The 27,292-nt window shown below is 40.5% G+C and overlaps 2 protein-coding genes across 5 annotated transcripts in view; both read left to right on the plus strand.

Annotated features, from left to right (window-relative positions):
* Positions 1 to 21,499, plus strand: part of ttc39a (tetratricopeptide repeat domain 39A) — a 36,838-nt gene extending 15,339 nt beyond the window's left edge. The window contains exons 5-21 of one of the 2 annotated variants that reach the window (XM_061683940.1): positions 3,456 to 3,525; positions 4,514 to 4,645; positions 6,994 to 7,034; positions 7,235 to 7,302; positions 7,809 to 7,873; positions 7,962 to 8,061; positions 8,233 to 8,298; positions 10,580 to 10,688; positions 10,823 to 10,890; positions 10,976 to 11,035; positions 13,146 to 13,307; positions 13,962 to 14,053; positions 14,333 to 14,453; positions 16,227 to 16,338; positions 16,414 to 16,528; positions 16,632 to 16,748; positions 18,426 to 21,499. In XM_061683940.1, coding sequence (XP_061539924.1) covers positions 3,456 to 3,525; positions 4,514 to 4,645; positions 6,994 to 7,034; positions 7,235 to 7,302; positions 7,809 to 7,873; positions 7,962 to 8,061; positions 8,233 to 8,298; positions 10,580 to 10,688; positions 10,823 to 10,890; positions 10,976 to 11,035; positions 13,146 to 13,307; positions 13,962 to 14,053; positions 14,333 to 14,453; positions 16,227 to 16,338; positions 16,414 to 16,528; positions 16,632 to 16,748; positions 18,426 to 18,540 — 1,613 coding nt within the window. In that variant the 3' untranslated portion in view covers positions 18,541 to 21,499. The remainder of the gene's footprint in view (positions 1 to 3,455; positions 3,526 to 4,513; positions 4,646 to 6,993; positions 7,035 to 7,234; positions 7,303 to 7,808; positions 7,874 to 7,961; positions 8,062 to 8,232; positions 8,299 to 10,579; positions 10,689 to 10,822; positions 10,891 to 10,975; positions 11,036 to 13,145; positions 13,308 to 13,961; positions 14,054 to 14,332; positions 14,454 to 16,226; positions 16,339 to 16,413; positions 16,529 to 16,631; positions 16,749 to 18,425) is intronic. The other variant, XM_061683938.1, reaches the window with a different exon arrangement.
* A 1,156-nt stretch (positions 21,500 to 22,655) lies between these two features.
* Positions 22,656 to 27,292, plus strand: part of rnf11b (ring finger protein 11b) — a 44,953-nt gene continuing 40,316 nt past the window's right edge. For all 3 annotated transcript variants that reach the window (XR_009769000.1, XR_009769001.1, XM_061682929.1), the window contains exon 1: positions 22,656 to 23,224. Coding sequence is in view for 1 of the 3 variants with exons in the window: in XM_061682929.1 (XP_061538913.1) it covers positions 23,102 to 23,224 (123 nt within the window). In the remaining 2 variants the exon portion in view is untranslated. The remainder of the gene's footprint in view (positions 23,225 to 27,292) is intronic.

Genomic DNA, 27,292 nt, shown 5'->3' on the forward strand with positions numbered 1-27,292 from the left:
AATTTTTTTTCCCCGTCACATCGTTAATGAAATATAGTTATTTACAGCAACTAATCGATTATCAAATTAATAGACTTTTTTAATAATCGATTAATCGTTTAGAGACATTGTTTAACTTAAAATGTTCAAAATCCTCAGAATTTCAGCCAGTAAATATTCTTTGATCTGTGTAGTCATGAAAGCAGAATGATTATGTTTGTGTTTAATCAAAATAAGACATTTGAAAACATTTTACAAAAATTCCAATGAAGTTGGGACGTTGTGTAAAACATAAATGAAAATACAATACAATGATTTGCAAATAATTTTCAACCTATATTCAATTGAATATACTACAAATACAGGATATTTAATGTTCAAATTGAGAAATGTTATTGTTTTTGGGAAAATATTCACTTATTTGGAATTTGATTCCTGCAACACGTTCCAAAAAAGCTGGGACAGGGGCAACGAAAGACTGGAAAAGTTGAGGATTGCTCCAAAAACCTTTCAGCCTTGACATTTCACAGGTCAATAGGTTAATTGAAAACAGGTGAGTGTCAAGATTGGAATCAAAAGCAGCATTCCTGAAACGCTCAATTGTTCACAAGCAAGGATTGGACAAGGTTCATCACTTTGTGACCAACTGCGTGAGCAAATTGTCCAAAGGGTTAAGAACGTTTCTTAACGTACAATTGCAATAAATTTTGGGATTTTATCATTTACGGTCCATGATATCATCAAAAGATTCAGAGAAGAGAGAAATCTCTGCACGGCAGTGGCAAAGCCAGAAACCAACATTGAATGCTCGTGACCTTCGATCCCACAGGCCGCACTGCATTACAAAAACACATCATTGAGTAAATATTTCCACATAGGCTCAGGAACACATCAAAAAACTATTGTCAGGTAACACAGTTTGTCACTACATCTACAAATGCAAGTTAAAACGCTACCATGTAAAGCAGAAGCCATATATCAACAACACCCAGAAATGCCACCGAGTTCTCTGGGCCTGAGCTCATGGATTGACGTAAAGTGCAAAAGTGTGCTGTGGTCTGACGAGTCCACATTTCAAATTGCTTTTGGAAATCATGGACGTCGTGTCCTCTGGGCCAACGAGTAAAAGGACCATCCGGACTGTTATCAGTGCAAAGTTAAAAATACAGCATCTGTGATGGTATGGGGGTGTGTTTGTCTTCATGGCATGGGTAACTTGCGCATCTGTGAAGGAACCATTAATGCTTAATGATACATACGGGTTTTGGTGCAACATATGCTGCCATCCAAGCAACATCTTTTTCAGGGATGTCCCTGCTTATTTCAATAAGACAATTCCAAACCATATTCTGCATCTGTTGCAACAGCGTGACTTCTTAGTAAAAGAATGTGAGTACTAGATTGGCCTGCCACCAGTCCAGATCTGTCTCATGGAGAATGTGCATTATGCATTATTACGGCGCATTATGAACCGCAACATATGACAACGGAGACCCCGGACTGTTGAGTAACTGAAATTGTACATCAAGTAAGAATGGGAAAAATTCCACCAACAAAGCTTCAACAATTAGTGTCCTCAGTTCCCAAATGCTTTGTGAATGGAAAAGTGATATAACACAGTGGTAAACATGCCCCTGTCCCAGCATTTTTGGAACATGTTGCAGGCATTCAATTCAAAATGAGTGAATATTTTCAACAGAACAAATTATCAAGTTCATCAGTTTGAACATTAAATATCTTGTCTTTGTAGTGTATTCAAGTGAATATAGGTTGAAAAGGATTTACAAATCATTGTATTTATCTTCCGTACCGCTTATACTCACTAGCGTCGCGGGCGTGCTGGAGCCTATCCCAACTCACTCTGGGCGAGAGGCGGGTTACACCCTGAACTGATCGCCAACCAATCGCAAGGCACATATAAACAAACAACAATTCACACTCACATTCATACCTACCAATTTAGTCTTCAATTAACCTATCATGCATGTTTTGGAAATGTGGGAGCAAACCAGAGTACCCGGAGAAAACCCACGCAGGCCTGGGGAGAGCATGCAAACTCCACACAAGCGAGGCCGGATTTGAACTCGGGCCCTCGGAACTGTGAGGCAGGTGTGCTAACCAGTCATTCACCGTTCCGCTCAAATCATTGTATTTTTAAAATGTTATTAAATTCAAATTTTACACAACGTCCATACTTCATTGGAATTTGGGTTTTTACTTTGGAAAACGATCAACATTTTTGCCCATTTTCCGACGTTACGCACCAAACCAGTAACTGAATCGTGATCAATTCATGTTTGTACATTTTATGCAGTGTCAATTTGAAACAATGTCCTGTTTTTGAATAAAGAGTTGAAAATTAAAAATGTTTTACCTCTGATTCATCCAATAATTAAAAAAATAATTGACAAATTAATCGATTATTAAAATAATCATTAGTTGCAGCCCTACTGTATTGTAATTCTGATTCTCCAAGTTATCTGTTTGACTATCACGAGCTAGTTTAGGCGACATAGACATTGAGCTGACATTTTTGGTGTGCTGCTTGAAGCTGTATTCACTAACATCTGTTGCGTCCAGTTCTGGTAACCAACACCATGTCATCAAGTTACTACATTGTTGACTGCTTTTCTCCTCGGTCATCAGAGGCTTCATCACATTCTTACCTTTATCCTCCCCACCCGTTCCCACCAGCCTACTTTTTACTTTTCAGCGCTGGTTTGTGTAAAGAACTCCTTTTTGTCATGATTGGACTGACATCTTTACAGAGTTAACTGTGTTCTTGGGTTGATTTGAAATGTTCTGCGTGATGTCAGGAACCTTAATCCTAAACTCAGACTTCATTACATGGTCTCATCTTGTGTGTCTTTTCAGGGTAATTCTTGATTGAATTAATTATTCTGTTTTAATGCACCATGGCATCAGTAAAGATGCATTGTTGCGTATGTAATACTCAACTCTGAAAGAAGTCCTATTATCTACTATCATTAAATTGCTGAGTGATGACATCATCACCTTTTCTATTGCATCAGTCACAGTCATTGAAGCACTCAGCTGAAGGAAAAAGCATCTGAAGGAACCTGCTTGCGACCCTAATGACGACAAGCAGTAAAGAAAATGGATGGATAATGGACATGCAGTTCAGACTCATACAAACTCCCACCATAAAACAAGCTTAGAGAGCCATCAGTGGTGTTAGTGTCTTGTTTTTATATTGTTTTGCAGACAATTTCTTTGAGAATTTAAGTGCTCCTTTTAAACTGTTCACAGTGTCATTATTTGACATCGAAGAAATCATAACTGCACGCCTATATTGTTACCAAGATGCCCAGAGCTATACAACTTGTTCTGTCCAGCTGGGGTTACTATAATGAGGTGGACCCAATCTCAGCATCTCGTGTAAACCCTCACTCAGACTTGAAAAAAATTTGGACTGCTGCTGTGAAATGTTTGTAATTCTCCCCCTTTCTTACCAGCTATGCAACTCGCCTTAAAGTTCCCTCCTAAAAGCTTTCTCATCTGCCTCTTACTCGGATCCTGTTTTCTGTGAGTGTCACGCTGCTGCTTCTGGTAATTTAATCAACTTTTGGAGGATTTACAGTAGTCTTATTTTAACCTGTAAAGCTTTCCGACATAGCAGCTTTGTGAGTGGGTGATTGCGAGGGTCGAAGAAAGTTCAGGGTAAATACAGACCTACAGTAAAAAACAAATGAACAAAGGCGTGCAGATGTTAACAGTAGTTCAGTTTGAATATTCTTCCATTTGTTCAAGAGAACTTTTAAATGCAGATTTTAACATAAATTAGTCTTTCCAGTTAAGTATGAAACAATAGCTATTGCTGCAATACTGAAGTTTATAATTGCATGTTTTTTATTTTATTTGACAATCTTTATGTGACGACAACGATATGGGAATGAATTATAACACTAAGCGTGAAAGCATTTTCTGAAACTAGATCCTTTGAATTGAGGATGCCTGATGTAGCTATCTATCAAAAGCGTGTCTGTGCAAGTAGTTTTTTTTGGGTGGTGAGAAACAACAATACAACGTTAGTGCACAAATCTCTGTGGAGCTCAATAGGTGTGTTTGGCTACACAGAAGATCATTTTGTATGAACATAGTGTAAGTAAACATTGTCCTGAGGTTGCTTTTGTGCCTTTTTTGTTTGACTAAATTATTTTCTCCTTAATCATCATTTGGTAATGGTTTACAACTGGAACAACAAGTAGAACTTCGATGACGTCAAGCACTCTTCAGCTTGTGCGGGCAAAGTTTTTATTTCCCGGGGGTGACGTGACAGGCCAGCAGCCACAGGTATAAATAGATGGACAAGGTTTTTTGTGTTGTGGTGTTTTGGGGGGGGGTGGTGTTCTAAGTAACCAATTTCACCCATGTGCCCACACATCAGAGTAAAGGCTTTAATATTCACTTAATCTTTTGGTTCTCTCTCTAACCATATCCGTTCTTAATGAGTGTGTTCTCGAACATGGCACGTCCCCTTGCCTGATCATTCACTGTCATTTTACTTTCACAGAATCAAAGTCAGTATGTATCATGCCCTGACCTACGCCACCTTCTTAGAAATGCAGGCCATGATGACCTTTGAACCCCGACACATCCTGGAGGCAGGAAACACCATGAAGGAGGCCCAGTCTATTTGCCAGCGGTGAGACTTTGCTTTACTATGATAAAGGCCAGTTGAAACACAGTTGATTTTGACATTTACATACAGTGGCGAACTACAGTACATTGTTTTTTTCCCCCAAAAAAAGCTGTGCCATAGTCAACAGTAAAATAATATAGTTACTTTGTCACTGGAAAATGTATTGAAAATGCTCTACTTAAGGGAGACATGCCTTTTTTTTCATAATTCAAAACAATTCCAAGGTGTCTTAATAGAAGGTTTCTGTTTCCACTGCATGATGGGATTTTGGTCACTCAGAGAGTGACTGTATTTTGCATGCAGCAGAATTGTGAAGGAGGCGGCACAGTGGTGACTGGTTAGCACATCTGCCTCACAGTTCTGGGGACCGGGGTTTAAATCCCGGCCCTGTCTGTTCTCCCCGTGCCTGCGTGGGTTTTCTCTCACATCCCAAAAACATGCATGGTAGTTTGATTGAAGACTCTAAATTGCCCGTTGGTGTGAATATGTGCGCGAATGGTTGTTTGTTTCTATGTGCCCTGCGATTGGCTGGTGACCAGTTCAGGGTGTACCCCGCCTCTCGCCCGAAGATAGCTGGGATAAGCTCCAGCACGCCCGCGACCCTTGTGAGGATAAAGTGGTACAGAAAATGGATGGCTGGATGGACAGAATTGTGAAGCTGTGTGCTCCCAGCATGCATTGTGCCATCAAATGTTGAACTGTTGCTGTAATAAAGATCTTAATCCTTCATGTTCATGAACAAAAAGGATTAACGTAGCATTGATCATGTGTGTTTATGTTACCTGTAATTTGTTGAATGTGTGTCTTATTAAACTCTCGCGCATGTATGTTGCACTTTTTTTCATGAAACCCTGACTGTGGCTTGAGTGACATCCCGGTCAGTTCTGCTGTATGCTAAGTGAAGCTAAGATAATCGTTACCGGGTCTATTTCTTCTGCGAGCTAAAAGAGCTCCCGTTTACCTTGTGTAACTCATCAGCCCCACAATGAAAAGAAACATTGATTTGACACTGTTGTCAGTGACTGTAATTAATTGTGAAAAATAATAATAATAGTAATTACTGTGAAAACCCAATGAAATGTCTAACAGTGTATATAGACACCCCATGAAGCAAGCATCAACAAGATTTGATTCTCTTTTCACTTGTGAACGCAGCACTTCAACAAATTGCCGAATTACACGTGTACTGGAGTGGTTCTTAAACGTTTTACAGCGTAAAACGTTTTACACCAAGTACCACCTGAAAATGTTTAAAAAAAAAAAAAAAAGTATTTCTAAGTACCACCATGATGACAACATTAAAATACTGTTCATCAAAAATAAGGCAGCGGTTTTAATCTTAAGAAGTGTATTTCATATTATTGTAAGCAATATGACATTATGCAGTTTAAGCATTAACATTAACAATGTGTTTAAATGTAGAAAAATAAAACACTACTTAAAAAATGTATTTAAATGTATTACGCATAAAGGTTACATCTAAATTGTATTTAAGATACTTTTTTTTTTTTTTTAAACTGTTCTCAAGGATTAAATTAAAATGTGTTTTATCTAAAGCTTAAACGCAACTGAACTGTACTTGGGTTTCTATTTGTACCTGTACCACATTTTGAGAATCTCTGGTGTGGCAGGTCTGTGCATATGGCACATGCAGTGGACACATTGTACACGCACACAAACTCACCTCCATGTTGATGTTTCGCATTTTGGCTTTGACAGGGTCATACAGTACTTTTGTGTAGTCCGGCGACTGCAGTGAAAATGGTGGCTCTATCGTCACCCTACGTCAGCTCAGTTATAAGTGGAGAAACTCAATGTGCGACATTTTCAGAAATCAGCACATAACAAAAGATACGTTTGATGGGTGGGCAGACACTCTGACCCAAGCATACAAGCAATTAAACAGTCAGTTTTCCAAAATATGTCCCCTTTTTAGAAAATAACAAAACCATGCACCGGGCAATTGTAAATGTTAAACCTGTTCATTATTTATGATCAGAAATAATTATGTTTATGCTCAAAACTGAGTTCGACCGCGCCGCGGTCCCCGTGATCGGGGCATAAAACAGAGCAATAGCCAATTAGGAAGCTCGCCGAAGTTTGCGCTGATGCGGACACAAATCATTCTTGATTGCCATTTACATCTGGGATGTTGTGACGCCATTCATCTACAATTCCGTTTTCGCATCGCAGCAAAACTGGCGGCCGACAGTCGGCCACTCATGCAAACTCTTTGCTGTGTCGCTCGGTGTGCAGCGGGAATAAAAGAGGCTAGTGTTATACAGGAAACAGAAACCAGATAAGCACAGAAGTGCAGGGCAGAAACTGATTATGTTTGCTCTCCTCATCAGGTACCGGAAGAAGTCGAGCTTCTCCAAGGGCTTTACAGAAGGTGTGTGTTTGTGTGTGCATGTGAGAGAGAGAGAAAGAGAGAGACTGTGTGTGCGTGAGGGTGTGTCAGGGAGAGAGAGAGAGGGTAAGAGTGTGTAAGTGTTTGTGCGAGAAAGAGTGAGCGTGAGTGTGTTTGTGTGCGTGCGTGCGTGCGAGCGTTGTGCTGACTCATAACATACATAAATGACATTTTCACCGCAGACGAGATCCATGCTGAAGTCTGCTATGCTGAGTGCCTCCTGCAGAGGGCAGCGCTCACCTTCCTTCAGGTCAGTATAGCGGCCTCCTCTAACTTGCTTGGTCAACAAAAAATGTATTATTTAAGATTTTTAAGCTGATTTTGAACAATGTTGATGTGCTGAATCCAAAGATCACATTGGGTTTACTCAATCAGGTCAGCTTTTTGAACTATGGCCACATGTTTTTGTTTACATGTACAGGCATTTCCGCTTTAGAGGTGTAAATGAACGGTGGTTCATGCCCTGTCTTTTGAACAATGATGTTGTAACATTCAAGTAACAGTTACTTACTTTTATCCGTGTCTACTTGTCAATTTACAGTAAGCAAAGTTTGCGACATTTGACGATTAAACTGTTTACAACTTGACATTAAAACCTGACCTGAACAAGAGAAACGGGTATCGTTTTGGATTCAGCGATACAAAATTGTCCCTAAATCAGTTGAGAAAAACCATAAACAACCTGCAGTTTTTTGTACCCCAGTGTAATTACGGATTATGATTTTATTGTGTCATCCTTTGACTACTTCGCCGCAGGATGAAAATATGATCAGTTTCATCAAAGGAGGAATCAAAGTGAGGAACAGCTATCAGACGTACAAGTGAGTGTCAGACTGTAAACCTTTCTCGTCACTCTGTCAAAATGTAATTTTCTTGACTAACTTATTCTCTGTTTCATCTAAACCACAGAGAGCTCCACAGAGTGCTCGAGTCCACTGCGTACAGTCGTGGTGACAATCATGGTCATTTTGAGGGTGGAGTCAAATTGGGAGTCGGAGCCTTTAATCTGGTAACAGTGTTAAAAATGTCTCAAATGCAACCAAACGTAAACAAACAATACACTGGTGATTTCAAACACTCAGTAGACATGCACACTGTGATGCAAAACCTGTCAGCATAAACCTGCTGACACAGCAACAATCTGAGCTCTTCCGTTCCTTTGCCTCTCTTCCTCACGTAGATGATCTCCATGTTGCCAACACGGATGCTCAAGCTGCTGGAGTTTGTGGGCTTCTCAGGTAATAAGGTGAGTTCCCTTGACATGTGCTAAAAGAGTTTAAGATACACGAATGTCTGGAATATGAGTTTTGAAGGCATCCCAAAAAGTTAAAGCCAAAATTGCGGTCAGACCCAGGCCAAAGTTTGAGTCGAGTGATTTTGTATTTATTTGTATTTTTTAACTGGAAATGACATAGGAAATTGGTCAAAGTAGTTGTTTTAAGTGGTGTTAATATTTGATATTTTGTCCATTTTTTTTCTTTAAATTTTGACTAAAAGTCCCTGTCTAAAAGCAGGGGTGTAGCACGAGTTTAGGGGTTGATTACGTACGTTGATTATGGTGGTGGTGATGGGGGTGGTCCTTTTGGCAGGGGCACCCCAAAGTGCTCGGGACAGTTGTTTGACGCCCCTGTCTAAAATAATTTATATTCAATCTTTCCATTCTTCAAAATAAATGCATATCTGCAATGTTCTTACTCTATACTTGATAAGAATGTCCAAATTATGCTAGAAGTTTACTAGGTTCTTTTGGAATGTGGCAAAAGATTTTTGAGGATATAAAAATTTTCAAGGCCAATGTTTTGTATTAATATCACTAACACAACTTCTATCATTTCCCCCTCAGCATATCCTTTTAAAAAATACTTTAACTCAAAATGTGCCCTGGCTGTAAATAACTTGCCTCTGGAGCCAGGCCTGGAGGTGGGGCTCGAAGGCGAGTGCCTGGTGGCCGGATGGTGCAGGCCCATGGCCGGGCGCAGCCTGAAAGGGTAACGTGGGTCCCCGATTGCGAAGGGACCTTGGCAATCTGATCCCCGGCAACAGGAACTGGCTCTAGGGACGTGGAATGTCAGCTCTTTGCCGGCGAAGGAGCCCGAGTTGATGTGTGAGGTTGAGAACTTCCGACTCGATATAGTCGCGCTCGCCTCCACACCCAGCTTGGGCTCTGGTACCAGTCCTCTTGAGAGGGGTTGGACTCAACTTCCACTGGTTGGTCATGTTGAGAGGCACCAAGCAGGTGTGGGTACATTTATTGCCCCCCTGGCTCGGCACCTGTACATTGGGGTTCACCCCGGTGGACGAGAGGGTAGCCTCCCTCCGCCTTTGGGTGGGGGGACGGGTCATGACTGTTGTTTTTGCCTATGCACCAGACAGCAGTTCAGAGTACCCACCCTTTTTGGACTCCTTGGAGGAGGTGCTGGAGAGCGCTCCCGCTGGGGCCTCCATCGTTCTGTTGTGGGACTTCAATGCTCACGTGGGCAATGACAGTGAGACCTCGAAGGGCGTGATTGGGAGGAACGGCCCCCCGAGAACTTGAATTTTGTTCTGTTATTGGACATCTGTGCTCATTACGTATTGTCCATAACGAACGCCATGTTCAAGCATAAGGGTGTCTATATGTGCACTTGGCACTAGGACAGCCTAGGCCGCAGTTCAATGATCAACTTTGTGGTCGTGTCATCAGACCTGCAGCCTTGGACACTCGGGTGAAGAGAGGGGCGGAGCTGTCAATTTATCACCACCTGGTGGTGTGTCGGCTCCGATGGTGGGGGAAGATGCTGGTCTGACCTGGCAGGCCCAAACATATTGTGAGGGTCTGCAGGGAACGTCAGGCAGGGGACATTGAGTCCGAGTGGGCCATGTTACGCACCTCCATTGCTGAGGTGGCTGACCAGCGCTGTGGCCGTAAGGTGGTCGGTGCCTGTTGTGGCGGCAATCCCCGAACCCGTTGGTGAACACCAGAAGTGAGGGATGCTGTCAAGCTGAAGAAGGAGTCCTATCATGCCTTTTTGGCATATGGGACTCCTGATAAGGGTACTTGTGGAATGCATCTTTGGTGGTGGCTGAGGCACAAATTTGGGTGTGGGAGGAGTTTGGTGAGCCCATGGAGAAAGACTTCTTGACAGCTTCAAGATAAACACGGTCTACCATCTGGTATCTCAGGATCACATCAATGCTGTGTATAGTGGTGATGGGGCCCTGCTGACCTTGACTTGGGACGTGGGGAGTTGATGGGGAGAATACGTCGAAGACCTCCTCAATTCCACTGACATATTGACTCCCTTCACACTTTTTTTTAGTCTGGCATATTGTATTGAACTGTTATACTTTTATTTTATATATATATATATATATATATATATATATATATATATATATATATATATTTTATGGATTTTATACTTTTAACTACTGTTTGTAAAGTGTCCTTGGGCGTTTTTAAATAAAATACACAGACACTGCTTATCATTGTATTCATAAAACAATTCAAATGTAATGTTTTACACATTGTGTCTAATTGTATGCAGGAGTTTGGCCTCCAGCAGCTTCAGGAGGGCTGTGCAGAAAGCACATTCAGGGCATTCTTATGTAACATGCTGCTGCTCTGTTATCACACCTTTATGAGCTTTATTCTAGGCAAGTAAACATACACATACACTATATACACGCACACACACACACACACACACACACACACACACACGTGATGCACCTGGCGGTAAATCATTTACTAATTTTTTTTGGCATTACATGCGTTATGTGACCTGCAGGCACCGGAGAAGGAGACGTAGAAGACGCAGAAAAACTGTTGCAACCATATCTCAAGAAATACCCTAAGGTGTGCAAGCTGTGTGGGCTTTTTCACTCAGTTGTGTTGTTTAGTGTGTCACATGGCTAAGAAATCTGGGCTGTTTATATCGTAGGGATCAATCTTCTTGTTCTTTGCTGGTCGAATCGAGGAGATCAAAGGCAATCTGGATGGTGTAAGTAAACTGAAAATTGTAAAGAATTGACATAGTTATGACTTTAATTATATTGCTCATATTGTACTGAGCAGTCAGACCCTTTTACATGTCACAATATGTTCTATGTTTGTGAATGGTCACACATTCCTCTCCCATAGCTGCTTCCCTTTTGTGTTGACATAAAAAAAAAAGCAAAATAAAATGCAAAACACCCTTGTGAAGGTAATCCTTTAGATCAGCGGTAGGATAAGTTTTGTGCTCAAGGGCCACATTTGCTTTTTAAAAGTAACAGATTAGCCAAGTCTTTCGCAGATGCGGTTTAAGAAAAATAGTTTCAATGTATGTCTAGTTAATTTAACAAAAATTACAGGACTCTTGGTAATGTAAATGCTTGGTAGGCTGGATTAAAGAATGGAGCGGGCTCTATTTTGCCAGCGAACCATACATTGTCCACACTCGCTTTAAATGCTCACTGAGCCAACATCTCCCTTAATGATGGTTTGAACTAATTTTTTGTTATTTATGCATATAGTACTCCGCAAGGACTGTACATTGGTTGCTTTGTTGTAATCTCACAGAGGCGCGCAGCTGTCCTATTCAACCAAAGGGGCTGTCTGCGCTGGTAGGCATGAACACAGCCAACTTTATTGGCCGCCAATCAAAGCAGCTTATTCATTTCCTTTAAGTGAGGCTGATGGTCTTGCATGCATGGAAAGAGCGATCAATGCGTGACTCGAGCAACTGGCCAATTGCTCGAGTTGACTAAATACATACAGTATGAGCTGGTGAAAACCACAGGTGACTTAAGTATTTTTGTGGACCTCATAAATCCATTCCCACCCATGTGCGCAATCGTTCGTGCATGTGCTCCCCCTGTTGCCAGTAAGTTACTTTAAACTTAAATTATATTAACTTACTGACAACAGTGTCAAATCAATGTTTGTATTGATTGTGGTGCTGATGTGTTACATGAGGTACACAGAAACCCGTTTGGCTTGCAGAAGAAATAGGCTAGGTAACACTTAGCATTGAGCAGAATTTACCGGGATGTCACTCTATTGCACACAACCCACAGTCAGGGTTTCATGAAAAAAAGTACAACATACATGTAATTTGCCAGTTGAATAAGACACGTATTCCATGAACTATGTGTAACATAAACACACTTGATCAGTGTTATTCTCTCTGTTACTCTCTGTGTGACATCAACCAACATCCCATGATGCAGTGAAGACTAGTAAATTACTGTAAAATCACTTTAAATGATTTTACTGCAAGGTGTGTGGTAAATAACTGTAGAATTTACAGGAATGTCTAATAGAGGATGATTCAGAGGGTTTGATGTCCACTTTTGACATATTTCTGAATGAAATACAGATTTACATTTGACAATACATTTGATCCACCCCACATGTCTGTGGCTATCGTGTATCTGTCTGCCCATTCTCCAAGGACCCGAGCTTGACCCGGTTTTGGTAGTTTCGTGGACCAGCGTACCCCCAACACATTTAAAATTGGACGACTGCGCTGGTGTGGGCGTCACCACAGCTGACTTCAACCCTGACCAATTGAAGCGGGTTATTGCATACCATTTAAAAGTGGCCCAAATAATCTTGCATGGTGATGTCATAGTGTGTGTGTATGTGAGAGAGGTGGAAAGACAGAATAGTTTCACTGCTTTTCCTGATTCCTTCCCCCGTCGCACACACACAATAGATGGTAGAAGGGGGCTTGCCAACCTAGCAAATTGCTGTTGGACATGACATTCTTCAAGCCATCAGTAGCCTTTGATTGCTTATTATGAGTTATTGCATAATTAGTAGTAACAAACATTGACTTGATAGACTAACTGAAATCTGACTTCTGAATATAGTAACGTGTTAGATTACTCGTTACTCAAAATGGCAGACATTTTAGATTACAGGTATCATTGGTCTACGAATTATAGAGCGCAAAGTAACAAATCATATTTTCATGGTGCTTTTGGACTGTTAACAGTACATGCAGACAAAGAGACGATCATCAGTGGGGACAATATTGTGAAGTGGGGACAATATCAACATTCAAATGTAACCCTGAACACAAAGCAAACGAAACACAGTGATGTTGACGTGTGTCTCTCTGTCAGGCTATCAAGCGTTTTGAGGAGTGCTGCGAGGCGCAGCAGGAGTGGAAGCAGTTCCATCACATGTGCTACTGGGAGCTGATGTGGTGCTTCACATATCAGCGACACTGGAAAATGGCCTACTTCTACGCCGACCTACTCAGCAAGGAGAACTCCTGGTCCAAGGTGGGCTATCAGCATGCAATTTAATTGGAAAACAAAAAAAGTTTACTTTTTGAGCAAGATAGTGGGGTGTTTGCAGACCAATACTCTTGCCTAAAGGCCTCCAAAATACACTGATTGTATCCTATTATTGTTAAAATAAATCACTTGGGCAGCACGGTGGACCATTCTGCCATTCAGGGTTGAAATATCAGCTCTGGCCTTCCTTGGAGTTTTTTTAATCTCCCCACACTTGTGTGAGATTTCTTTCGGCACTCCTGCTTCCTCCCACATTCAAACAACATGTATGTCAATTCAACTCAAGACTAAATTGCCCTGAGGTGTTTATGTAAGTGTGAATTGTGGTTTGTCTGTATTTGCCCTTCAAATTGGCTGGGGACCGGTGCAGAGGGTACTGTGCCTCTCTAAATGAGGACAAACGCTATAATGTACAAAGTGGATCGATAGATAATATTTTTGGCAAGTCGTAGGAGTCTGTCAGGAAAAAAATATGCCATCCCTCTGTATTCTTTTATTGAGACCAAAAAAACCTATAATACCACCATTGCTGAGAAAGCAAGCCCCTGGACCTGTATATTCTTCTTTTTGTTTCCTTTTTCATTCTGTAAAAGAGGGTTGTGTGAGACTGCAGCAGTAACCACTCTTTTCCTCCCTCAGGCCACCTATGCGTACATGAAAGCAGCCTACCTCAGCATGCTGACAGAGGAGGATTGTCTAACCTTCGGGGAGACCGCGCTCACTCTGTTCAGGTCGTCGAAGTTTTTATATTCCTCTCATACGTAGTCAAATGGGGATCATTAACTATGGTCGATATAAAACGGTGCCATCATAATGCCTTCATCAAGTTAACAATTGTGCTTTGTAGAGGAGAACCTGGACTAAAACCTATGTATATGATCTAAATTAAAATCTAAAATTTATGTTGTTTTTAAATACTATGCTGGATATGTAAGTAATCTTATCAAAGACAGATGATCATGATTTTTTTTCATTTTTTATATATATACAGTATATGATGTACATTGCAGGCAGGTGCAGGGACTGAAGCAGAAAATTGCGGGCAAGTCTTTACCCACAGAGAAGTTTGCCATCAGGAAAGCTCGTCGCTACCTCACAGAAAACCCCATTCCTCTTCCTGTCCCACCACTGGTCAGTGCTTCTTCCGTGGGTGTAACATCCATCCATCCATCCAATTCCTGTACCGCTTATCCTCACTCGGGTCGCAGGCGTGCTGGAGCCTATCCCAGCTATCTACGGGTACACCCTGAACTGGTCGCCAGCAAATCGCAGTGCATGGGTGTAACATACAAGACTTTATTTGACATATGGGCAAACATATTTTGACATACAGTGGAACATTGATAAAATGGACCCCAATATAATGGATATTGGATAATACAGACCGTCGGGACTGAACAATTCCAAAAATAGTTTTTATTTGTCACTTAAACTGCCGTTGACAAGGGACTGACGTACTACAGGGTCACAGATATACAAAAAAATAAAAGATAAATTCCAAAAGATTCCCATGCCTATGAATGTGGGGCATGGACGTGGTGGCCATGTCATGATGGATATATCTATTGTCTATTGTACATCAACTCGCAGTGCATAGAGAGAGAGTTGCATGGTGGCAGTGTTAACTCTGAGGAGCCTCTGGAGTCTGGAACATGCTATTTTTGGTACAGTAACAGTTTTTTTTGTCAAGCCGTTCGCCTTTGGCAACATATTTGGAACTAGGAAGCAAACTAATACCTCACGCCTCATGAAAGCGACTCGTCCATGATGAGTACTGTACGTCAACAATGCCACCATGAGCATGCAAACCGCCGTGGTAAGTTTGGATAAAATGTGAACCTTTCCAGCATTTTCAAGCTTTTTTTATATTTATTAACAATAACTTTTTACTGTACTGGGCATTTTAAGCCACGAAAAAAACCTACAAAACAATAATTTTGTACTGTACAAATAATATGGGTGCATATGGCCTGAAAAAAAAAGCGCTTCAATGGTCTGTCAGACAGTCGACTATATCGGGCGACCCCCCCCCCTGCCCCTTTTGGTCCGTTCTATTGAGGTTCCACTGTACCTCTTTATTGGGCAATTGAGTTTAGGTTTCTTTCACTTTTAATCTTAATTCTTAATTTTGGACAATTGTATTTTTTCAACTTTGTGACAACAGTTTGGGGAAGGACTTCTTGTCCTATCATGCCTCAATGCACCAAGTAATGAAATAAATATTGAAATAAAATGTGAAATAATTGAATAAATATCAAAATAATTGAATACAATATTTATTTATTTAATGATGTATTTGTTAATTTTATTTTGGCACTGTTAGTCTTCCATATTGGTCCTCCATAGTCATGACCCACTTTTCTAGAATTCAAACAGCAAGCGAATGTATTTTTTTCAAAAATAACCTTTGAAAATTCATGTATGTCACCTTTTTAACATAATTATATATCCAATGTATGCCTACGAGAACATCTTAACGTTATTTGGGGTTCACCAGAGGCACTTAAATTTGTGACCGTTGTTTGCTGACTCCCTTTTAACATGAGTTTGAATGTGATTGATTAATTCTGAACACAGCCACACTCACAGTTTTAAGAGGGTGTGACCACTTGTGCAACCACAGTATTTCAGTTATTTTTACTTCCCTCTCTTTTCAATTGTGTTGTACAGGTTTTAGGTCATGTTAATGGTGGGAAAATTATTTAACTTAATCTACTTTTTCTATCACAAAAACCTGGTGATTGAACAGCGGTGTGTAGACTTTTAATATTTACTGTAAATAAAATTAAGGGAAATGTAATGTATCGTCCTAATCATGGATAAGTATGTAACCTATGGTGTTGGATATCTGGTGAGAAAGACAGTTGACAGACGTTTGGCTGATTCGCTGCACTTCTTGTCCAGGAGATGATGTACATTTGGAACGGCTATACGATCATCGGCAAGCACAAAGAGCTGAGTGAAAACATGCTGAAGACACTGGACGAGGCGCAGGCAAAACTTGAAAGCAGGGAACGTATGAGGAAACATCAACATACAATAAATTAGGATGTTCCTTCTCAGTTTTGTAATTAGTTTCGTCATCTGTAAGGGTCCGAGTTCTCCTTTGACGATCAGTGTCTGCTGAGCTTGCTGAAGGGACTGTGTCTCAAGCACTTGGGGCATCACGATGAGGCCGAACACTACTTTACTCTTGTCCTCTGCAAGTAAGCGTTTCACAGACAAACGTACCTGTCATTAATGGACCGTATATAGATGCTCTATCTGTATGTTATTTATTAAAAATGATCACACCCATTTCTTCTGCAGTGAGACCCAGATCAAGTATGACCACTACCTAGTTCCCAATGCAATGCTGGAGCACAGCTTGTTATGTTTGGAACAAGGCCGGAACGATGAAGCTGTAAAACTACTAGAAACAGCAAAGTAAGTGACAGGGAACTCTAATACATCTCAGTGAGTCAGTGCTAAAATGGGCAATACAGGGGGTCCTCGTTTTATGACAGTCACAACATACGACTTTTCGAGGTTCTGAACGGCACGTGATGAACTAGTGTAAGAATAAACAGCGAGCAGCACAAGAAGGCATGCTCAGTGGTTGATTTACTTACCGTTATTCATTTTATTGTGTTATATGTATGGCTTTCAGCATCCATCTATTGTGTATATATATATTAATTACTGTAATATATAGTAATAGTATATTACTACCACATTCACTAGTATCAAGTTACCCACGAAGCCATGTTGTCTCTGGTGAAAGTTTATAAAACTATCCGTAGTAAAATGCGCACTGCAGTCGGCTGGTGGTAGTGTTGATGTTAAGCTCGCCATCTGCGTGTATCTTCAAAAAGTCAATCCATTGCTTTTTTTATTCACTAGTATCAAGGTACCCACAAAGCCATGTTGTCTCTGGTGAAAGTTTACAAAACTATCCATCGTAAAATGCGCACTGCAGAGTCGACTCGTGGTGTTGATGTTCAGCTCGCTATTCACGTGTGTCTTTAATAAAAAGTAAATCCATCGCTTTTTACTTCCTCATTTTTGGGGACCTTAAAAAAAAGAATCACCGAGCTGTTCTGTAAATTGAGGCATCCAGCAAAGACACATTTTCGGGGTGTAGCCATGGTTAGCTTGCTAACTGCATGCTGGAGTGGTAAATGGGCCTTGTTATGGAAGCTAAGCACAGCTAACACTCAACTGAGGAGCCAAACGAAATGACGTCACTTTGTCCTTATACTGTGTAGTGGGGTAGGGAACTTGCGCTAGAAACTATACGCCTATGTTTTAGCCCTGCCCACAAAATCAGGAAAATTCAAACGGTGAGAAAGATGGTTCAGCTATATCTCAACAATCCAGCACTATATTGTTATAAGTCTTTAAAAATGTTTTCAGCACTTATCTTCAAACATATTTAATGTATTTAGAAACAAAACACAGATATCTGCTTGGAGATCCTTTTTACCAGGTCACTGACTAATTTTGACCTATGTTATGCATAAAACAATGGGGGGGGGGGAAATTATTTTGACAGCATGGGACCTTTAAAATAAAAAAGAAAAGAAAAATAAAAAAATTATGTGCTCAGGCCAAAGCAATATATACTATATTGAAGTCAGGGGAGGCGCTTTATTTAGTAAGACCACAGCCTTGCATAATAGAAAAAAAGTGCTTTACAGCCATCATGTGGCTTCCAGAGGCAATTTCAAACCATTTTGGGTGGACATCAATTACTCTATGATTTTTGCTTTTTTCAACAGGGCTCATTCCGTATCTCCTGCAAATTTGAGTTACATGTTGAGTTCTCACAGTTTTCTTCTTTGTCATTCTGTGGTGGCATTGCAAATAAAAGCCAAAGAAAAATCCTTAAGATGCTCACTGAGATTAAAGTCAAGTAAAATAAATAAACAATAAAATAAAAAACATACAAAATTGTATGATTGAGGGTTCTGTTTTCCCAAAAATTGTACTAAAATTCCAAATTGTAACTTCGGCGGCATTTAAATGTTTAACTTCCACTGTATATGCTTTAAATTTGTGCACAAACAATACATAACATTTTTCTCAGTGTGATTGCTAACTAAACATTATGTTTATGTACAGGCAAAATTACAAAAACTACTCCATGGAATCCCGGACTCAATTCCGTATTCAGGCTGCCCTGCACAAAGCCAAAGGTGCGAGAGAAAATGGAGTCTACGTGCCCTCAAGCCCATAAAGAGCGAGGAGTGCACACAAGAGCTGAGATCCTGCTTCTGCATCCTCCCTCAATGCACCACTTGGCTTTAGGCAGCCCCGTCACAGTTTTGGAATGATCTCTTCTTCAGGAGGGTTTTGGGGAAGAGGAACAGGGGATATTTTTTTTATTTTCCTTTGCATGTTTGTTTCTCCTTTACTAGCAACTGCCGCCAATGGCGTGCCAATGTGGCACTGATGGCGATCATCAAGCGTGTCATCTAGCGTGTGACACGTGCACTGGCTGGCCTTCACTTCCTCAATCAATTGGAAGCTGAGGCATGTCCAGGCATGTGCCTCAAATAACGGAGCACTCAAGGAGCAAAGCTTTTTTTCGGGGTTGTGCCGCTACAGCTAATAAGAAAAAAAAAAGTTGGTCTGTGCAGCGTTAAGGTGGTAGTGTGTGTATATTTATCTATATATATGTATACACATATACATACACACGTATATAGACACGTACTATGTGTGTGTGTATACATACATTTATATATATATGCGCGGCACGGTGGAAGATTGATTAGAGCGTCAGCCTCACAGTTCTGAGGACCAGGGTTCAATCCCCGGCCCCATCTGTGTGGAGTTTGCATGTTCTCCCCGTGCGTGGGTAGGTTATATCCGGGCACTCCGGTTTCCTCCCACATCCGAAAAACATGCATTAATTAATTGGAGACTCTAAATTGCCCGTAGGTGTGACTGTGAGTGCGAATGGTTGTTTGTTTGTATGTGCCGTGCGATTGGCTGGCAACCAGTTCAGGGTGTACCCCGCCTCCTGCCCGATGATAGCTGGGATAGGCTCCAGCATGCCCACGACACTAGTGAGGAGAAGCGGCTCAGAAAATGGATGGATGGATGGATGGATGGATATATATATATATATATATATATATATATATATATATATATATATATATATATATAGAGAGAGATAGATAGAGAGAGAGAGATGGGAATTTAGATGGGAATTTTAAATTGTCCCATTTCCATCTAAATTGCCCATATATGTGAGTGCGAATGGTTGTTTGTTCATATGTGCCCTGCGATTGGCTGGTGACCAGTTCAGGGTGTACCCCGCCTCTCGCCCGAAGATAGCTGGGATAGGCTCCAGCACGACCCTAGTGAGGAAAAGCGGCACAGAAAATGGATGGATGGATATATATATATATATATATATATATATATATATATATATATATTATATTATATATGTGTGTGTGTGTGTGTGTGTGTGTGTGTGTGTGTGCATCTAAATGTAAAAATTCAGTAGCTCAGTTAAAAAAGTGAAACTTGTTTATTACATAGATTAACTACACACAGAGTGAAGTATTTCATGTTTTTTTTCAAAGCTAACGTCTTATTCAGGGGTGCCATAGCGAAACATCGTCTTCCTGTCTTCTGCTCTTACTCCAGCTCTGTGCACCACATTCATAAATCTCCTCTTTGGTGTTCCTCTTTGCTTCCACCCATGCGGCTCAATTTCCAGCATCCTTCTGTCAATATATCCACTGTACCGCTACTGCTCATGTCCAAACCATATCTTACAGTTAGCAAAAACTCCAAATGCACAATGTCAATAAATCATATTACATAAATAATAATCTATTTTTTTTAAATTTAATTTAATTTTTTTCTTTTTTTTTTTTGCAAACGTAGGTCGGAATTGGCCCTCTGGAAAAATAATTTCCAGTGTGTTTAATGAATCTATATGAGTTTCACATTTTAATTGAACTACTAAAATGAACTTTTCTAAAATTTTCTAATTTATCTAGATGCACCTGTAGTTTATGACTATAGCTACGACTACATGATCAATTTAATTTCATTTAGTGGTCATCTGTAGAACTCCTGCCCTTAGTAAGAAAATGCACGCATTATGTGCTGACAGCTAAGTAAGCATTTAGCCAACTTTTCCCTTACAATACAAGTGTGATGAACATTTCTGTCATCCTTAGTTACTGAATCCAGAGTGCAGCTTTATATACAGTAAATGGAACCTTATACCCAAATTGTTCTGTTGTAAGAGGACAGATGACCGTGTGTCTTTTAAAAAGGCAGCCCTCCTCCTTTACTTCTGCCCCCACCCCCACCAGTGGGACAGAATCCAGCAGCACTTGAGCTTGAACAAACAGACCATTCACTTGGAGCAGTGAGGGGACCGCGTGTTTGTCCGCCTGTTGCATCTTTAACAGGGAAATGACAAGCACTACAGTGTGAACCTTAACCTGCTGCCCACCTGTATCAGCTGTGCTTGATTACAACCTCCTGTAAAGGGGGTTGAATCGTTGTATTTAACAGGAATGTCAAAGTGTAATTATGTATCTGAACAAATACAGTATGTCATAGTGAAAGGAGAGAAACCATGTTAATATGATTGGATGACTTAATGGGCCGGGCCCCAGCATCATGATGGTTGAAAACCTTGAAACACAAGATGGTGTTTCACGTTAGAACTGTTATTCATGTTAAGTGGGAGGTTTGGTTTTCATGATGTTTTAAATGTTCCTCCATGTGTCTTAATATTACAATAACAACTTATATTTTATTTTCTAGTGTGTATTATGATGTATTTTCCTTTATGTTGCACCTGGACATTTTAACATGAAACTTTGTGACATTGTGATATTTGCATTGAGCAATAGATAAGGCTACCACTGAGCATAATGACATTCCTGTATATACTGAATGTTTTTAATTTAAATTAAAATGGAATTATGAGAAGAAGCTCACGAAAACAAAAAAATAAAATGTATTGTCTTTTATGCCAGGGGTTCTCAAACTTTTAACAAAAATAAACGTAACTACCATGTGTATCCCTAAATACACTAAAAAGTTGCCTATTTCGCAGAACAAAGTTGGTATATGAGTAGAGATGTCATACTATTTTATGATATATTCCGATTTTAAGGAGAAAAAAGTTGTGATGTTATGAAAATAAAGTAATATTTTTTCAATCCCAAAAAGTTTTCATCTTCACAAGGACAAACGTATTTTAGCGGGATAAACACTCATAATCTTGTGAGAATAAAGTCATATTTTCACAGCATAAAGCCATAATATTATTATAATATTAAAGTCAAAGAGGGAAGAAAGTCATTTGGACAAGTGAATTTAAAAAATACAACTTTATTCTCGTAATATTACATCTTTTATTAATTCTGGAAAGGATGCTGTTATTCTCAAAGAAATAGGACTATTTTTGAAACAAAAAATCTGTTTTGTTCGAGAAAAAAAATAGGACTTCATTTCAGTAATATGTAATAGTAATAGTTTGTTATATATACATAAAAAAAAGAACAACTTTATTCATCAGCTTTTAATGGCCCTACAGCTAAGGTTTTTTGTTTCATTGGTACACCAGTCCCCATATGTGGGTATACACTTCTTTTAAATGTTACGACATAATTTATTGCAAATTATTTTGCAGACCCCCACGGTTCCAGGGACCTCAGTTTGAGAACCACTGTTTTGTGTTTTCTTGTACAGCATTTTATTTAATTTGAGTCTTTTTGTTCATAAAAACTTTATTCACGCAATCATATCAGAACTTTTAACTAGCCAAAAGCTAAGGTAGAGAAGAGTAATTGGTTTCCCCGTATGTATGCATTTTTTTTTTCAATAATACAACATAATGTATTGCAAAATACTTTGCAGACCCCGGGGGAGCGGGGACCCCAGTTGAAGAACCACTGTTTTTATGCCATTTGTTGTGTAATTTTGGGCAAGTTGTTTAAGATAATTCAAGTCATGTTATTGACTACCTTCAGAATACTCATGAAAAATCTCACTAAAGACTAAAGAAACAGTGGTACACTCGTCTGACTTTGGTGCGGGCAGCGTGGGTACAGTTTCCACTCAGTGACGGTGTGAATGTGAGTGCAAATGGTTGTCCGTGTCTATATGTGCCCTGCGACTGACTGGTGACGAGTTCAGAGTGTAGTCGGCCATTTAAAAAATTAAAATGCTTCCAAATTGCACCTCAGACGGCGCTCTTGTTTATGTTCGCAAAGAATTACAATGTGATCGATCCGATTGGCTGCGAACAATTGCTGCGTGTATGTACTCAGGCGCCGATTGGCTGATTTCACGGTGGGCGATGCTTGGTGTTGCTACAGCACCCGTCTTTTTTGTCGATGTCGAGTGCGACTGAAAACTGGAAAGTCCCTGACAGTCAAGTGAGGGTTTCCGGGTGAAACTACTATTTGTTTGAATGAGGGTTGTCGGGCCTTTCTTCGCCTGGCTTCACTTCATGGATTTGAAGAGCCTGATTCGCGTGTATTTCTAGCCGAAAAGCGAGTGTTCCAGCTAGCTAGCCGGAGCGAGCTAGCTCTTTGTGTGGCTAGCGGCTAGCTCGAGGGATGCTGTGCTGTTGAGTCGAAGGCACACCTCCCGTCGTCGGGGAGAGGAGGACAGACGTCATCCGTTTGTGTTGGAAAGCCGCCGCTGCTCATAAAAACATCAGTGAAAGAAGTGGCCTGTGAAATTTTCGTTGTGTTACGTAAGAGAAACGACGCCGAGGGAAACATAAGGAAGGAGTTCGGCCGAACATGGGAAACTGCCTCAAGTCGCCAACTTCGGACGACATGTCGTTGCTCCACGAATCTCAGTCGGACCGGGCCAGCTACGGAGACGGCGCCGACCCCGACCTGGAGCCGCCGCCCCCTTACCAGGTAACTTTCTGACCAGGCAAATGTGTGCGGGGATCGAGTCAGCTGTTGACAGGTTCGACATCGTCCCTCGGTTACTAATCCGCTTTGTAATATCCCGACGTCCTGTGCCTCTGCCATTTATGAATAATCCTCCACAACACCATAGGCAGGCACCACACGCCCTGCTGGGCCTTATGTCAATAAATTGAGTCGACAATTGAATGACACCTGTCATCTGATTTCCTCCTCGATGCTTACTTTTTAAATGTACAGTGGTGCCTTGAGATGCGAGTAACTCAAACCACTCTTATCTCAAGCTCACGTTCCCCATTGAAAGGACTCAAAATTCCCTTAATCCACTCCAGCTTCATTTATGTCCTCGTTCTTTGGTAAGGAAAAATAGAACTCTTTCATACTATACTGTTAGAATCTTAACATCATTAAACATAATGTAAAGAATTAAGCAGTTTGTGCATCATAATTTGCTGCATTCCAGTTCATTGTGCTGCTCTTTCTGGTGTGCCTGCCTTCACCTCTGGGAGTGGGTATAACACAGTCATGCAGACACAAATGAACTTCTACTACTACAAGATGTAAGATTTATATATGTCTAGTGTGAGTATTGTTACATTATGTGTTTACGTGTTGCTCCCCTGTTAGTGTTCAAATATCTGTTATTTCTAAAACCACAATTACTGGTGCCAAGGGATATCGTGCAATTTAGCCAACCCTCATCCTGCCCCATACACTGCTGGGCCAGTGGCGAGTGTGGCATTAATTGCCATGACAACCAGGGGGTAAGGCTCCGTGGGCTGCCATTCATCATCTCGCTGGCAAGTGTATGCGTAAGAGCAGCCTGGATCTCGCCAGTGAGTGTGCTTGCTTCTACCTGCGGAAGCAGACTCCAGATTGTGGAACAAAAACCAAACGCCCGTAAAGACCATCAGAGCATTTGAACTCATGGAGGCGGCAGTTCATTCACTGCACTGTGTCTATGTGGTGCATGGACTTATCACCAAAAACAAATACCACACAGCCTATCAACAACTTCACAGAGCAATCACTTGTCTGCCGCTCAGAAGCTTCCGCTGTTAGCCAACACTAATCTGTGATTAATGGGCTTTGACATGATAGCAAGGGCATTGCACCCATGGTGGATATCCAGAGGTTGCTTGAAAGCAGTTCTGAAACTTAACCCAGTCTAGCTGATCATGTCATATGTGGAGAAACGTAAGTGTTCACTCAGACACATTTTCAGAAGTAGGCAGATTACAAAAGAGTTACTTTGTTGTTTAATTTCACACTTACTGGGTGAGAATACACTACATAGATCCAACTATTTGGATACAAGCCATTAAAGAGGTAATTTCCGAAATATGTCCCCTTCAAGTAGCATTCAATAAGTGTTGCGTAAGGCCTTGTCAGCCTGTGTGCTAATTACTAAGTTAATATGCCAAGCCTTATCGAAGATTTAAGATAAGCATTTGTTTTTAAGGGTGGAGTAAAATGGCTCAGGAGAAACACGGTAGCTCTTGACAATGTAAATAAGATTTAATTGTGCTACATAAAATGTTGCATGCTATTCATCTGCAACAGACAAGGGAGACTTTACCAGCATGGGGGTGTTAATTGAACTCGATGTAGCGAAATATGGTAACCAAACCTGGAGTTTAAACTTTTATCATGCGTGACGTCAGCAAACCTTGTAAGACTTCAAAATTTTTCTGAAGAATTCATCCGTCCATCCATTTTCTGAAGTGCTTGTCAACATTGGGGTCAGCTGACTTAAGGCAAGAGCCCAAGTACACACTGGACTGGTCGCCAGTCAGTCGCAGGATATATATAACTAGGCTTTACACGATCAAGATTTTTAGGGCCGATCAACGAGTTTAAAAAAAGCGATAACCGATCACCGACCGATCCGATCACAAGATGGAGCAATGTGTCTATTTAAATGACTTGTCCATTTACTGGATATGCTTTACTGTATTTTAGTATCTTCAAAAGTATTCATTCTCCCGTCCAGTGATTCCCAACCAGTTTGCCGTTGCACAATAGTGTGCCATGAGCAATCTTCAGGTATGCCGTGGGAAATTATAAAATTTTACTTAACTGCTCAAAAAATTATTCAATAACAGGAAATAATGTATCTTTGTTCCTCTATTTATGCCAGTGAGGCATAGTGACAGACAGAACAAATAAATGCTCTTCTATTAGATGGCAGGAAGTACATACAGTAATTACTGTGCATCTACTTTTTTGTGACATTTTTGTTTGTTGGTGTGCCGTGAGATTTTCCAACTGTAAAATATGTGCCTTCGCTCAATAAAAATTGGAAATCACTGCTCTTGTCAGGTCTTGTATTCTAATCAGTCAGGTCAAACCAAAATTGCAACGTGAGAGAAATAATGGATATACTGTAGTTGAATTACTTTATTGTAATTAAATTACTTCCCACACACCGAAACTTCAGAGCATGGTTTGACATACTGGCGGTACAACCGTTAGTGCTAGCACTAGCTTGGTAGGCTACATAACGTTTTGTTGCCTGCTTGCAAGCCAAATCGTATTAAAAGTATGTGAACATACCTCAAGCAAGCCTTAAATGAACATAATGTCCCAAGCACCGGTGACCACCAGCACACGTTTTCCCCCATTTTGTTCTTATAATACACACAATGCGATCGATTGTTTTTGTCGTGGCTGTGGTAACGAGTGTATCCGGTCGCGTTTGAGTTGACAAGATAAAGCCCCATGATCGTAAAAGACGGGGATGCGGTGGTATCGGAATACAAGATTTTATTGTAGTCGTGAAAGACAAAATTTGTCTTGTAGTCTGATCCAGGCATTACGTGTTGTCTGTCCCACACCGCCGACATGTTTTTAAAAAAAATAACTTTATTGGCTGTCAGATATTTTCAGTACTACGTCAAAAGACACGCGACAATGCTAAAAATAAATTAGCTTTTGGCTTCACGTTTGTGAGTCATCATTTGTTATTGAGAGAGATGTGTCAGACCGACTTCAGCAACCTGAGGATACGCAATGCCAGCATGAATCTAGCCAGTCCCCATAAAAGTAGTAGAGTAGGCATTAAAGTGGTCGATATACATGGGCTGTTATAATTCCTGCACCGTTTACCCGATGTGGATTCAAATACCCTCAAATTAAAGCTGAAATTCTGTAGATAGAGCACATCTTGTTCGTTTTAATTCAAACCCATTGTGGTAGTGTTTGAAGCCAAAAAGATGAAAAAAGTTTCCATTAATCAAGAGATGAAAGTTTATGGAGTCAATGTTATGCATGAGGTTTTATTTAGGAGATTTATTGAACCGATCTAGACCAGTGTTTTCCAACCTTTGTTGCGCCAAGGCACCTGTTTTACATCAGAAAACCTCATGGTAAACCACCAAACAAAAATAGCATGAAAAATATCAATATTAATTGAACACAAAGCTGATATATTTGGAGGAAGTCATGATCTTTTCTATGAATGGTAACAGGTGGATGCACAGCTTTATTGTACCTTTTGCCATCCAATGGAAGAGCATTTAATTGTTCTGCCTGTCACTATATGACAGGGGTATCAAACTCAGTTTTGTTGTGGGCCACGTCGTCGTTATGGTTTCCATCGTAGGGCCGTTATGACTGAACTAGCGATGGGCGAGCACCGATACCAGGTATCGGTATCGGGTCAATTCAGGCTTATTTCAAGGTATAGGGTTCTCCTGAAGGCTGTCAATACCAGCCAGCGATACTTAAGACAAAAACAAATCTGACATCGGGCAAGTCCTCCTTGCCAGTAGTTGCCGCTACACTGCGGTGGTTGGACATATCGAATCATCATGTGCGTCAGAACGAAAGAAAGGTCTTTGTTCACATTTATCTGTCATTGTGTTAATTGAAATGTTACGTATCAAAAGTACTAGTGGTAAAGTACTCGTGAATACTTACTGGTATCAGTCTGAAAAAAAGTGGTATTGAACATATACTGTGAACCCATATAAATTTATGATCGCCTACTATCATTGCATACACACGACAAATTGATGGATAACCTAGTTTTGAAATCAGAAGCCCGTAAAAATT

This window comes from Phycodurus eques, chromosome 8 (assembly GCF_024500275.1).
Source record: "Phycodurus eques isolate BA_2022a chromosome 8, UOR_Pequ_1.1, whole genome shotgun sequence".
Classification (NCBI taxonomy): domain Eukaryota; kingdom Metazoa; phylum Chordata; class Actinopteri; order Syngnathiformes; family Syngnathidae; genus Phycodurus; species Phycodurus eques.